This window comes from Panthera uncia, chromosome B1 (assembly GCF_023721935.1).
Source record: "Panthera uncia isolate 11264 chromosome B1, Puncia_PCG_1.0, whole genome shotgun sequence".
Classification (NCBI taxonomy): domain Eukaryota; kingdom Metazoa; phylum Chordata; class Mammalia; order Carnivora; family Felidae; genus Panthera; species Panthera uncia.
In genome coordinates this window covers 32,910,779-32,922,717 of record NC_064811.1, presented here as the reverse complement: position 1 = coordinate 32,922,717, position 11,939 = coordinate 32,910,779, and the positions used below count along the sequence as shown (strand labels likewise).

Here is an 11,939-nt window from a genome sequence, read left to right as displayed (position 1 = left end):
GGGTGAAAAGAAGTCACGTTCAAAATGTAGAACGAAGTCACAGAGTGAGGGGACGTGTCAGATGCCTCCCCTTTGTCCCTCCAGATCCATGCTCTACCCTCCACCACTCTGCTCTGTGTCCTAGATAAACAGCAACATCAACAGGATACCATTGAGTGACTCCATTGAGTTTGGCCAATAGTGAGCCCTGAGAGGAGATTGGAGGGAAGAAGGAGTGAGGCAGGTATATATAGTCTTCCAATTCCCTCCTTACGGAGTCTGCTGCATTCACTCAACCAAAGGTCACAATCCTCTCCAGCTTGGTTCAGGTGACCACCTTCTCCTGGCTTCTTTCAGGCCCTAGAGTGGTAATAGCTCTGCTTTGCTAGTCCTGGTGTTCTCTACCCACCCCACCCCCTTGTTTCCTCTACATCCTGCCCACATTTCTATAGTCTTTTATTAAGCCTTCCAAGAATTATCTTAATTTGAGCACACTATCTGTGTCCTGCTGGAACCCCGAATAATGCAAGGAGGAACCCTGACTGGAAGGAGCAAACAGATAGAAATATGTCAAGATAAGGAAGATTTTGTCACGGGGCTTATTTTGTAAAGGTTGGAGAGGTTTGGCTATGTTGACAAGTTCATAAAGTTTCAACAGTGAGGCCTATTTCAGCGGTGTGATCTGATAGGAAGGAAGAAATGGGCAGAGAGCTCTCGCACTTGCTTCTGGAGTTGACGACATTATTGGTGGCCTCACCACTGTTTCTTAAGACTTTCTAGAACCTGTGTTTCCAGTTTGACCAAGACAGCCCATTTGCCAGGTTTGCCCATGGCTGTGTTGGCAAGTACTGGTCTGAGTAATGAGCTCATGGAAAAGTAGACACAGAGACTAAAGAAGAAGAAAGAACAAAGGTCAGGACCTTACCAAACGCAGTGCACTAAGGCAGTCAGACGATAAAGTCATTGGTGTTTTTTTAAACTTTGCAAGGCTCTGTACGAACCAGCCTCCTCCTCTTGCCAATCTCCTCTGTTGCTCTCCTGTTGCTGCTTTCATTGTTCAGCTCTGCCTCACGGGCCTCCTCTCACTTTTCTCAAATAATAAGCCTTGTTCTGCCCTTGAGCCTGAATTCTGACCTTTCCACTCTCTGTGACCTGGCACTTTCCCCAGCTAACTCCTTCTCATCCTCAGGTCTCATCTTAAATGCCAATTCCTCAGCAGCCTGACCACCCAATCCAAACCAGTCCCCTTTGTTCCTCTTCTTCATGAGCCCTGGACTCCTCTTTCCTGTAGTTTTCAAATGTATTGAGGTGGAGAATTTTATTTGGGAGGTCTCCTAGATCTTCTGATAAACCTTTCATTTTTTATTTGTTTTTACCTCTAAGTCTATAATTCATCTGGAATTTATTTTTGGTATATTGTCTATGGAGGGAGCCCCTTCCCAGTCTGTGCTTCTAAAGCATTCAGTTGGACACTCTTACAGCTCTTCCTTTCACTTACTCATCCACTAACAGTCTCTCAGTGGCTAATGACTTTGTACTAGGCCCTTTATTGTACACAAAGGATAAAAAGAGAATACCCTTATCCCAAAGGGTAAAATGAGAATGACAGAACTTCTGGGTGCTAGGCCAGAGAGGATCTCAGTATACTTGGGGAAGTAGACACATGAATGAAGAAATGACAGCATAACAAGGTAAATGCTTTAATGACAGGCAATGGTTATAATCTTATGGAATTCTGGCAAAGAATGTGTTTCTATTCATTTCAGTCTCTCAGGTTGTAGCACTGCATCTTACCCACTGAAATAACTTAGTAAATATTGTAACAATTAGCTTGAGTGTAAAAGCTTTTGCTTGTCTCCAAATTTCCAAACACACGTTCACTACTCATTGGACATATCCACCAGGTGTCTGATATGCATTTCCCATACAAGATGTCCTAAACAGAATTCTCTCCTCCATAGCCCAATCCTCCTTTACTCTTCCTCTCAGTTGTCTGGAGTAGAAGCTCAGAATCATTCTCAATACCACTCTCTCTTTAACCCTACATCCAACCCGTCACCATGTCCTGACTATTTAGTACATAAATACTTAGGTCATGAATGACACTTTCACTTATCTCCACCATCTTGGGTCAAGCCTCATTATCACTTCCCTGAATTGGTCAAAAACAGGCTAACAGATCTCTCTGCCTTTTCTATCCTTTCTCTACAATCTTCTAACTGCCCCCACAGTCTTGTTTCTGAAAAACAAACCTGACATTCTCATTCTCTTGCTGAAAATCCTTTTGTGGCTCCCCAGTGTTCTGGGGATAAAGTTCAAAATTTTTAAGCATGTCCCAATGGAAACATCTCAATCTGGCTATAGGCAAATCTATCCCAAACAAGCAATCTAAAACGTGGAAAAAGTTATATACACAGAGTTGTTCATTGGGTACTATATTAGCTTTCTATTACTGCTCTAACAAATTACCACAAATTTGTGCCTTACCATATCACAGTAGAAAGATGAAAAGGTCCCTGGACTTCGTAACTCTAGATTTACCTTTGTGCAAATGAATAACTTTTGTCTGCTTAAGTCAAGGGACAGTGAGTTTTCTGTTATTTTTAGTCAAATACAACTGTTAACTGATAAAACTAGTTCTATAATTAAAATAAAGAAGAAAAAAATGGTTTGATTCCAAGTTATATTCCTCTAATTCCTCATAATCCATTCCATGAATAAACCAAGACCTCTGTTCTAAGTTCTGCTCATCCTCTTTCCTTTTTCCTAATGCCTTCTAATCCCTACCCTACTTCTTTCTTAGTCTAGCAAACTCCTACTCATCCTTCAAAGCCCAGCTCAAATGTTACACCTCCCACAAAGTCTTTCCCAAGCTTTCCCTCAAACAGATTCGGCATCATTTTTCCCATGGCATTTTGGCAATATTTCTATACACTTCAGACACTATATTGTATTTGTCTGGGGAGAATTTGATGACACATTTGATTGAAAGTAGGAAAGAAGTGGAAAAGCATAGGAAGTACTTCAGGGCAGAAAATCAGAATTCAGAATGAGGATCCCTCAGTCTCTTGTATCCTAAATCATGATCTATCATGACCAAAAGCAGTGTGATTGGAGCAGACCTGGTCCAAACTCAGAGTCACAGTGATGAGGGTCTGAATCGCAGCTCCACTTACCACTTGGTTGAATGTTGAGGAGGTGGGTCACTCCCATGCACCTTCCTCTGACATAGTTTCCTTCTCTGACAAAAAAGACTAGAAATACCTGCTTGGCTGGCTCACAGAATTGTTGTGAAGATCAAAAATATCAGACCTGGGGCGCCTGGGTGGTTCAGTCCGTTAAGCGTCCGACTTCGGCTCAAGTCATGATCTCGCGGTCCATGAGTTCGAGCCCCACGTCGGGCTCCGTGCTGACCGCTCAGAGCCTGGAGCCTGCTTCGGATTCTGTGTCTCCCTCTCTCTCTGACCCTCCCCCGTTCATGTTCTGTCTCTCTCTGTCTCAAAAATAAATAAACGTTTAAAAAACATTAAAAAAAAAAAAGGATCAGACCTGTGCATAAGATTTGCTATGACACCCAATACAAATGTGAATCATGCAACTTTATTATACGTAAGAGAAACTCAATAAATATTTGGTGAATTGAATGAGCAAATGAATGAGCCCAGTTTGCTGAACATCTTATTTAAGTCAAAGACTAAATGCAGGAGTATCTTCTTCTTTAGGGTTTATATAAAATATAACCACTGTATCACCATATATGACATTGTCATTATGAAGAAAGTTCTCTTACCCATGAAGCTGCTGATTCTTAGACTGCCTTTATATATGGAACAAAAATCTTTATTCCATCATTTGAGAAATGACTTGAAATGCACCAGTCCTGAGAAAGGTAACATAGCGACTTAAATTACACTGAAGAATACATGACTATTTTCCTTTCTTTTTTTTTAAAGCATGTTTTAATAGGGACTAAGGGGAGAATGAGCTTGTTTCGTTTTGTTTTCATTTTTAAAGAGTAATATAAGGTTCTGTGTTATCTGTACTACTAAAGGGGCCAGCCGCCTACCACCCTGGTGGGCTGCAAAAGGAATCCTTTTTTATTTCCTTCATCTTCCTACCCTTGAAATTTTGGACCTCCTGCTTAACAACTTTTCTTTTTTCTGCATCACTTAACTTGAAAGATATATTATATAATATTGATTTGAAATAAAAAATAAAAGGGGTGCAGGAGGTAGCTCAGTCAGGTAAGCATCCAACTTTGGCTCAGGTCATGATCTCATGGCTGGTGAGTTCCAGACCCGTGTCGGGCTCTGTGCTGACAGCTCAGAGCCTGGAGCCTGCTTCAGATTCTGTGTCTCCCTCTCTCTGCCCCTCCCCCACTTGCAGTCTGTCTCTCTGTGTCTCTGTCTCTCTCTCAAAAATAAATAACCATTAAAAAAAGAAATTAAAAATAAAAAGTAAACACAACATAACCACTAAACTTTATATGTATGTTTACATATATATGTGTGTATGTGTGTGTGTGTATATATATATATATACATATACATATATATATACACACACACACTATACACACACACACACACATATATATATATACACACACACATTATATATATATATATTTGCATGTGTGTATGTAAATCTGACTTGGGAAAATATTAGAGTAGATCACAGGGAATTTTATTGCTTTATTTCCATATACCAAATGCCCACTAATCTGCTCTTGCTATGATCAAAACAGTCATCACAAACACCATAATGAAAAAAACCCACATGAAGAATCGGTCTATGACTTTTGCAACTTTCTTCCACTCACTCCCCTTGGAATTGGTGGCCTTGTGGTCTTTGAGGCACTTGGCAATGTACTCGATATTCCTTGTCAGCACTTTGTACCGTGCACAGTAACTGTCAGCATCCTGTGGGTTCTCACCCTGGCATCCCAAATCATTCTTTAAGAGTTTGTTTATTTCCTTCTTTCTGGGAAGGTCTTTGTTTCTGTCCATGTTCAGATTTGGCTCTGGAAGTTTGCCATAAACCTTTGTGAGGTGGGTTCGCTCCCTGTTGTGGCGGGGACTAAGGCAGCTCTCACCCACATCGTAGACACACAAGACCCTGGACATGTATTTCAGGATGACCACCCTGGCCCAGTGTGGCACTGGCCGGGCCTCGGCCCCACAGAAGTGGATATTCATCACCATAATGGTCAACGCAGTGGAGGCTGTGATCAAAGCCATTGTGGCTATGTAGTATTTGCCTGGAAAATAACCACAACTGAGTTAGCTTAAAATTGTCCTCATGCTTGCCCCCCTCCAAAAAAAAAAAAGAAAGAAAGAAAAGAAAAGAGAAGAAAGAAAAAGAAAAAAGAAACGAACACCTTTTCTAGGGAAGCTGTATACACTAATGGTTACTAGTATAAACTTCTGAAATCAAACTTTTTGGGTTCAAATGACAGCTCTATCACTTAGTAGACTTGTGGCCTAGAGCAAGCTATACCATCCTGCTATGCCTCAGCTTCCTTCTCTGTAAAATGAGCATAATAATTAGATATATAGGCATACGTGAGGCTTAATGGAGATGATACATGTAAAGTTCTGAGGACTGTCTCTTGCACTGAGTTAGTTTTCTAAATGTTTGCTGAGATCATGATGTGAAAAAATTCCACTTTCAACAAACAACGATCTTGGCCAGCTCCCAGAATTGTCTTCAGACCTCTTTACTGTTGGGTAAGAAAGGAGGCACTATGTCACTGTTTGTCTTTAACATGTGATTGCATAAAGCAAATATTCATGAAAAAGGAAAGTTAAGGAAGGAATTAATAAAGGTGAAGGCACAAATTTATAAAATTTAGAACAACAACAAAAAAAATAAAGCAAACCAAAGAAAAAGCTATTTGAAAAGAGGAATAAAATTGATAAACCTTTGATACAGCCACTCACAGAATACAGGCAGGGTGGTGGTGGGGAAAGAGAGAGAGAGAGTGAGAGAGAATATAAAAGAAGTAACAGGATAGAAATTTAGAATACAATAAAATAATATTATAAATAGCTGTACAATAATATATTTGAAAACCTAAATGAAATTTCTAGAAACACATAAGACATCAAATTTAGCATAAAAAAAAGGAATAGGAAAGCTCCAGAGTTGGTTTTATAGATGAGTTTTACCAAACTTTTACAAGTTAGTGCATGTCTTATATAAGTCTTACCATGTCAAGTTGTTCCAGAAATAGAAAAAGAGAAAACTGCCTATCTCCTATTATGAAGTCAATTTAGCCTTGATTCCAAAAATAACAAGAAAGGAAATATTAAGGTCATTTTACTTACAGATGTATTTGAGAAAGTCCTATAAAAATTATTAGCTAACTAAATCTAATAGTATCTTAAAATGATAATTCACCATGATAAAGGAGGGTTTAACTCAACATCAGAAAACCTAATGCACTATATTAATGGGGTAAAGGAAAAAGCTCAGATGATAATCTTAACAGATGAAAACAATGTACTTGATAATTTCATCATCCACTCATTATTTGTTAAGAGCTCCAAGTAAACTCAGAATAAATGGGACCTGTCTTAATATGCTAAAGACTATGGGCCAGAAGCTTAGATCCAATACTACACTTCTTCAGAAAACTTAAACACATTTCTATAAGATTAGAAATGTATTTCATAGGTGCTGCAAATGACACATTGTAATAGTTAATAAACATGCTCAAGATCTGTGTGCACCTTTCCTAGAAAGGAATTATTTCCTAGAAAGGAATATTATCACAGACACAGAATAAGTAATGTTGCAAAATTTCTGAGACACATCCCAAGACTTCTCTCTTTAAAGCTTTAGTCAGCTTTCCGTTGAATGTCACTTGTAAAGAAGAAAGAGAGATCTGCCAATTGTTCTCGCCTCAAATAAGGTTGTGATTAGAGGTCATCACTGTCAATCATTTCTGTCTCAGGAGAGGTAATAGAAATGCCAATACACTTCTTCCTCTTTATTAGTGGTGTGGGGTGGGACAGAGAGAACTCTCTGTGTCTATTTCTCAAAAAGGTGAGTGTATGTGTGTGTGTGTGTGTGTGTGTCCGTGTGTACATGCATCTATGTTTTTTGCTCTCCAAACAGGGAAACCAACATAGCAATGTCTGAATATTGGGTAATATTGGATTCAGTAGAGGATAAAAGGGCAGTACAACATCCCTTTCATATTGGTCTCTAAGTCTCTAGGTGTCCTGAAATTTCTCCTAATTGTCTACTTTAAAGAACCAGAAATTAGGTCTAGCCTCTGATTCTGGGAAGCATCTATTACAACAGCAAGTCATTGAGACAGATGTGTTGGAACTGAGTAGGACCCTGGTGGCAGGGTGCAGGTAGGAAAGGTGTTAGGAGGGGCCTCAAAATGAGGTAAGGAAAAGAAGGGGAGGCAGGGATGGGTAGTCTCTTTCCACGTCTATCCTTAGAAGGACATTTTATTAGAGCAGAGTATTGAAAATGTGACCTATCCTAGAATCACCTTAGATTCCCAACTCTTGCCCAAGATTGCTAAATCCAACTCTTTAGATGTAGGAATCTACATTTTAACAAGCTCTCCCATATCTACTATACCCAATAAAGGCTAAAGATTATTCTCTTAAGGGAAGATGATGGGCTTAAAAATAGTCAGCCATTTCTATCATGTTTCCAGTCTTTCCCAAGAAGAAATCCCTTGTGATGTGAAAAGATAATAATAGTCACTACTTACTGGATACTTACCATATGCCAGCTCCTACCCTAACCAATGACACAATGAGTAGCGATTACACAAAATTTTCAGGTGATGAAACAGAAACTAAAAGATGAAGTAACTTGCCTAAGATTGATCATTAAGAAATGAGTGGTGAGATCAGAGTTCAAATGCAGATTTCTTTAACTTCAAAATCATGGCCTTAACTTCTAAGTCAATGAAACAGAAAGTGCATCAAAATCACCCAGAGGACTTGTTAAAACAGATTGCCAGGATTTTCTCCCAGAGTTTCTAATTCAGTAGTCTGGGTGGGCCCTGAGAATTTGCATTTTAAAATGATGCTGCACTGTGGGTCCAGGGACCATGCTTTGAGAAGCACTGCTCTAAACTATATTACCTCTCATTTCCCTTTTGTGTAAACCCGGAGGCCATAAGACTAGTTTTGGAAAACAGCCATATCTGTTTTCAAAGATGCCAACTGAAGACACTAAATGAAGTATGTGACAGCCTGTGTTGAATCTGAGGTTGACCTAACTGTTATGAGTATAAAGGAACAGGTACAATCCCAGTCACTACAAAGCTAGTCTCAAAGTGTGAGACACTTGAACTCACCTATCAGAGGTACATTTTCTGAGGCTGGCATGATCTCTGCCACCATGAGCTGAAATACAGTCATGGCCAACAGGATGGTCACTCCCAAGGAGACCTTTTCCCCAGAGGCTGCTGGGAGATAAAAACTCAAGGGAGCCAGAAAAGATATGAGGACGCATGGGATAAGGAGGTTGACAATATAGAATGAGGACCTCCTCTTCAGAAGGAGAGTGAATGTCACATCTGGGTAAGGCTCAGAGCAGCAGCCATAGGAGATCACATTCTTCACAGCAGGCATGCCATGGACCTCCCACTCCACATCTTCGATGAAGTCAGAGAGGTCTCCACTGTCTAGGGCATTGAATATGTCCACCTGGTTGCCATTGTAGGTCCAGGAACCAAAGGTCAGATTGCACTGCTGGTTATCAAAGGGGAAATAGGTGACATCCACTACACAGGAGCTTTTGGTGATGGCTGGTGCATCCCAGGTGATTAGCCCATCATACCGCAGAACCACGTTGGTGTTCACAGGCTCAGAAGATTCGTCATCAGCCCTGGAGACCAGAGGAGGAATATGAAAGCTGCTGGTCAAGAGAACTCATCAACTCCCTCACTCCAAATAGCTCACGGCCCTGTGGCCATCACTTCAGTGCCTCTGGCAATGGGTCACCATTCTCCCTGTCACCCTGGCTGAAGGTCAGAACCAATTCCAATTTGCCCCTCTCCTCCATCTCCTGTAACTACTCAGGGCCAACTTCTCCGGGATTCTTCCTTTAAAGCATCTCTGCTCTATGTCCTTTCCTCTTCATTTCCAAAGCCAGTTTCTTAGTCCAGGTATAATGATTCAAGCATCTAGACAAAAAGTAACCCTGTTGAGGCTGAATTCTAACAGGGAGGCCTGCTTACCTGATTTTATTGACCTTGGACACAAGAATATTAAAATAGCCTTTTGTTGCGATTGGAAGAGTTGTACATGTTTATCGTAGAACATTTGAAAAACGCAGACAAAAATTCATTTACCCATAACCTAAGAAATAATAATTTATTCTAGGTATATCTTCTTTTTGCTTTATCAACATTTATGCCTGGGTACAGAATTTCTATTTTCCTTTAGAGAGTGACTTTTTCTACCACCATTAGAAGGCAGATGAAATGTTCATCAAGGTGCCCCAGCCTCCTCTGGCCAAGGGCTAGATCCAACTGATTCACTCTCCCTGGAGTTTAGATCTTATGTAGAGGGACCCAAAGACCAAAAACAGTTGCCCTGGTGGTGCTTCCTAATAAAACAAACCAGCTCAGGAGTCCTTGCTTCCTCAAACTCTAGAGCAGTCTCAGGGTGTCCTTTCTAAAAACTGGTCATTGATTTTTCCCCCTTTATTTTTAAAAAATGTTTATTCATTTTTGAGAGAGAGAGACAGAGACAGAGACAGAGCACAAGTTGGGGAGGGGCAGAGAGAGAAGGAGACACAGAATCCCAAGCAGGGTCCAGGCTCTAAGCTGCCAGCCCAGAGCTTGACATGTGACTCGAACTCAGAAACCATGAGATCATGACCTGAGCCAAAGTCAGACACCGACTGAGCCACCCAGGTGCCCCTTTTCTTCCCCCTTTAATTCAATGAGCTGCACCATGCCCTTCCAACAAACCCCTTTTTTCACAAAGTAGTCAAAGTCAGTTTTCAATGCTCACAACCTTAACTGATACGTTTCTACTCACATTTAATGCGTATTTTCCAGTCTCCCTTATAATTTTTTCCCTACAAAACATATTATGGTTAAATGTAATGTGAAAGGCATCCTGGATTGGATTCTGGAATAAAAAGCCCATTTGTGGAAAAACTGGTGAAATCCAATAAAGTCTGTAGTTTAACTAATAACATTGTATTAGTTTTGACAAATGTACTGTTATATAAGATGTAACATCAGGGGAAGCTAGGTGAGGGGTATATAGGAACTCTCTGCACCATCTCTGCAACTTTTCTGGAAATCCAAAATTATCCTGAAATAAAAAAATTATTTTAGCATAAAAAGGATGATACAAAATTTAAAATGTGGTTATTCATTCATATTCTCCTGCAACATTATTTTCACGGCTGATAGTTTTCCTATATATTCCATTATATAGAGATGCCATACTTATTTAACCCATCTGTTGATGCTCAACATTGTCAGTTTCCATGATTTGCATTTATAAACAATGCTGTAGTGAATGTCCCTGTAATTGAATCTTTGCATTTATCCACTGACTCTTTCCTTAGGTTAAATTGCTAGAAGAACATGTGCTGGATCAAAGAACTGGCATGTTTTAAAGTATTTTTTTCCACTTCTTAAAAATTGGGCACCACAACATTAATTGTAATGGTCTGAAGTGGACCAAATCAGACCATTATAGTTAACCTTGTGGTGCTCAAATTTTAATGATGGCCTTTAATGAGGGTTTAGAGAGGAGGATCTTTAGAATGGGTCTTTGTGAAGATAACAAGCTGAAGTCATTTGAAAATCCATGAACCTATCCTCTGTAACAATGAGAAATGTATATAGTTAGCTAAATGAGAAGTGAGAACTATGTGTGAACAGAGAATATCACTCACCCATCCTGCCTTCTTGGTATTGGAGGAGAGAATCTCAGGATCAGAGAGAATCTCTTTGGACATTTCCAAAACAAAAAGAAGCCCCCGCTTTCTTTCCAAGGCTAACTTCCTTTCCGATACTGTGATTCCTGTCCTCCCAGGTCTCCTTCAGGATTCTGCATCTCTTGGTTCTCCTTTTTTTTTTTTTAATGTTTATTTATTTTTGAGAGACAGAGAGAGAGAGAGAGTGGAGGAGGGGCAGAGAGAGAGGGAGACACAGAATCCAAAGCAGGCCCCAGGCTGTGGGCTGTCAGCACAGAGCCTGACACAGGGCTTGAATCCATGACTGTGAGATCATGACCTGAGCCAAAGTCGGATGCTCAGTAGTCTGAGCCACTCAGGTGCCCCTCTCTTGGTTCTTCTTATTCTATATCATCTAAACCTTTCCCAATGCTGTTCCATGAAAGGGCGGGCCTACGCCGGCCGACTCCATCTTGTTCTGTGTCCTTCACCTTGACCGCGCCTCCTCCCCTTGAGTAACCTCCCACTCACCTGCCTAACAGGACTCCGACCCTTCCCCAGACCCTTCCACAGCCAATCGGCTGAGGCCACGGCCATTACCTCACCAACTGCCCCTAGGCCCCAATAAAACCTTTGTCCTTTTGAAACTCACTCTCTCTCCCCGGTATCTCACCGCTGCATCGGTGCAGGTAGGGGATTGAGCTCGAGCTAGCTCGAATAAAGGCTCTTTTGCTTTTGCATCAGACTCGGCTACCCAGTGGTCTTTGGGGATCACAAATTCTGGGCATAACATTCCATAGTCTCTCCTACCAGCTTTCCTTCCTCTCAGGCACTTCTCACTTCCCGCCTCTTTTTCTATACACTGGAAGTGATACATGTTGCTGTCACTTCCCCATCTTGCTTTTATTCTTACAGTTTGGCTTCTTCCCAATGTGTCCTCTTTCAAAGGTCATTCATGACGCAAACAGGCAAATATAAAGACCTATTCTAAATTCCTATCCTGTTCAATTCTTCCCAAACATTTCACACTGTAAGTTTCTAGACATCCTTAATTCCCTGTG

The 11,939-nt window shown here is 40.7% G+C and overlaps 1 protein-coding gene across 2 annotated transcripts in view; it reads right to left on the bottom strand.

Moving 5' to 3' along the window:
• Positions 1 to 4,623: 4,623 nt before the first annotated feature.
• CHRNA9 (cholinergic receptor nicotinic alpha 9 subunit) overlaps positions 4,624 to 11,939 on the bottom strand; it is a 38,749-nt gene continuing 31,433 nt past the window's right edge. For both annotated transcript variants that reach the window (XM_049631964.1, XM_049631965.1), the window contains 2 exons: positions 8,312 to 8,844; positions 4,624 to 5,239 (listed from right to left, as the gene is read on the bottom strand). In XM_049631964.1, the coding sequence (XP_049487921.1) occupies positions 4,698 to 5,239; positions 8,312 to 8,844 (1,075 nt within the window). In that variant the 3' untranslated portion in view covers positions 4,624 to 4,697. The remainder of the gene's footprint in view (positions 5,240 to 8,311; positions 8,845 to 11,939) is intronic.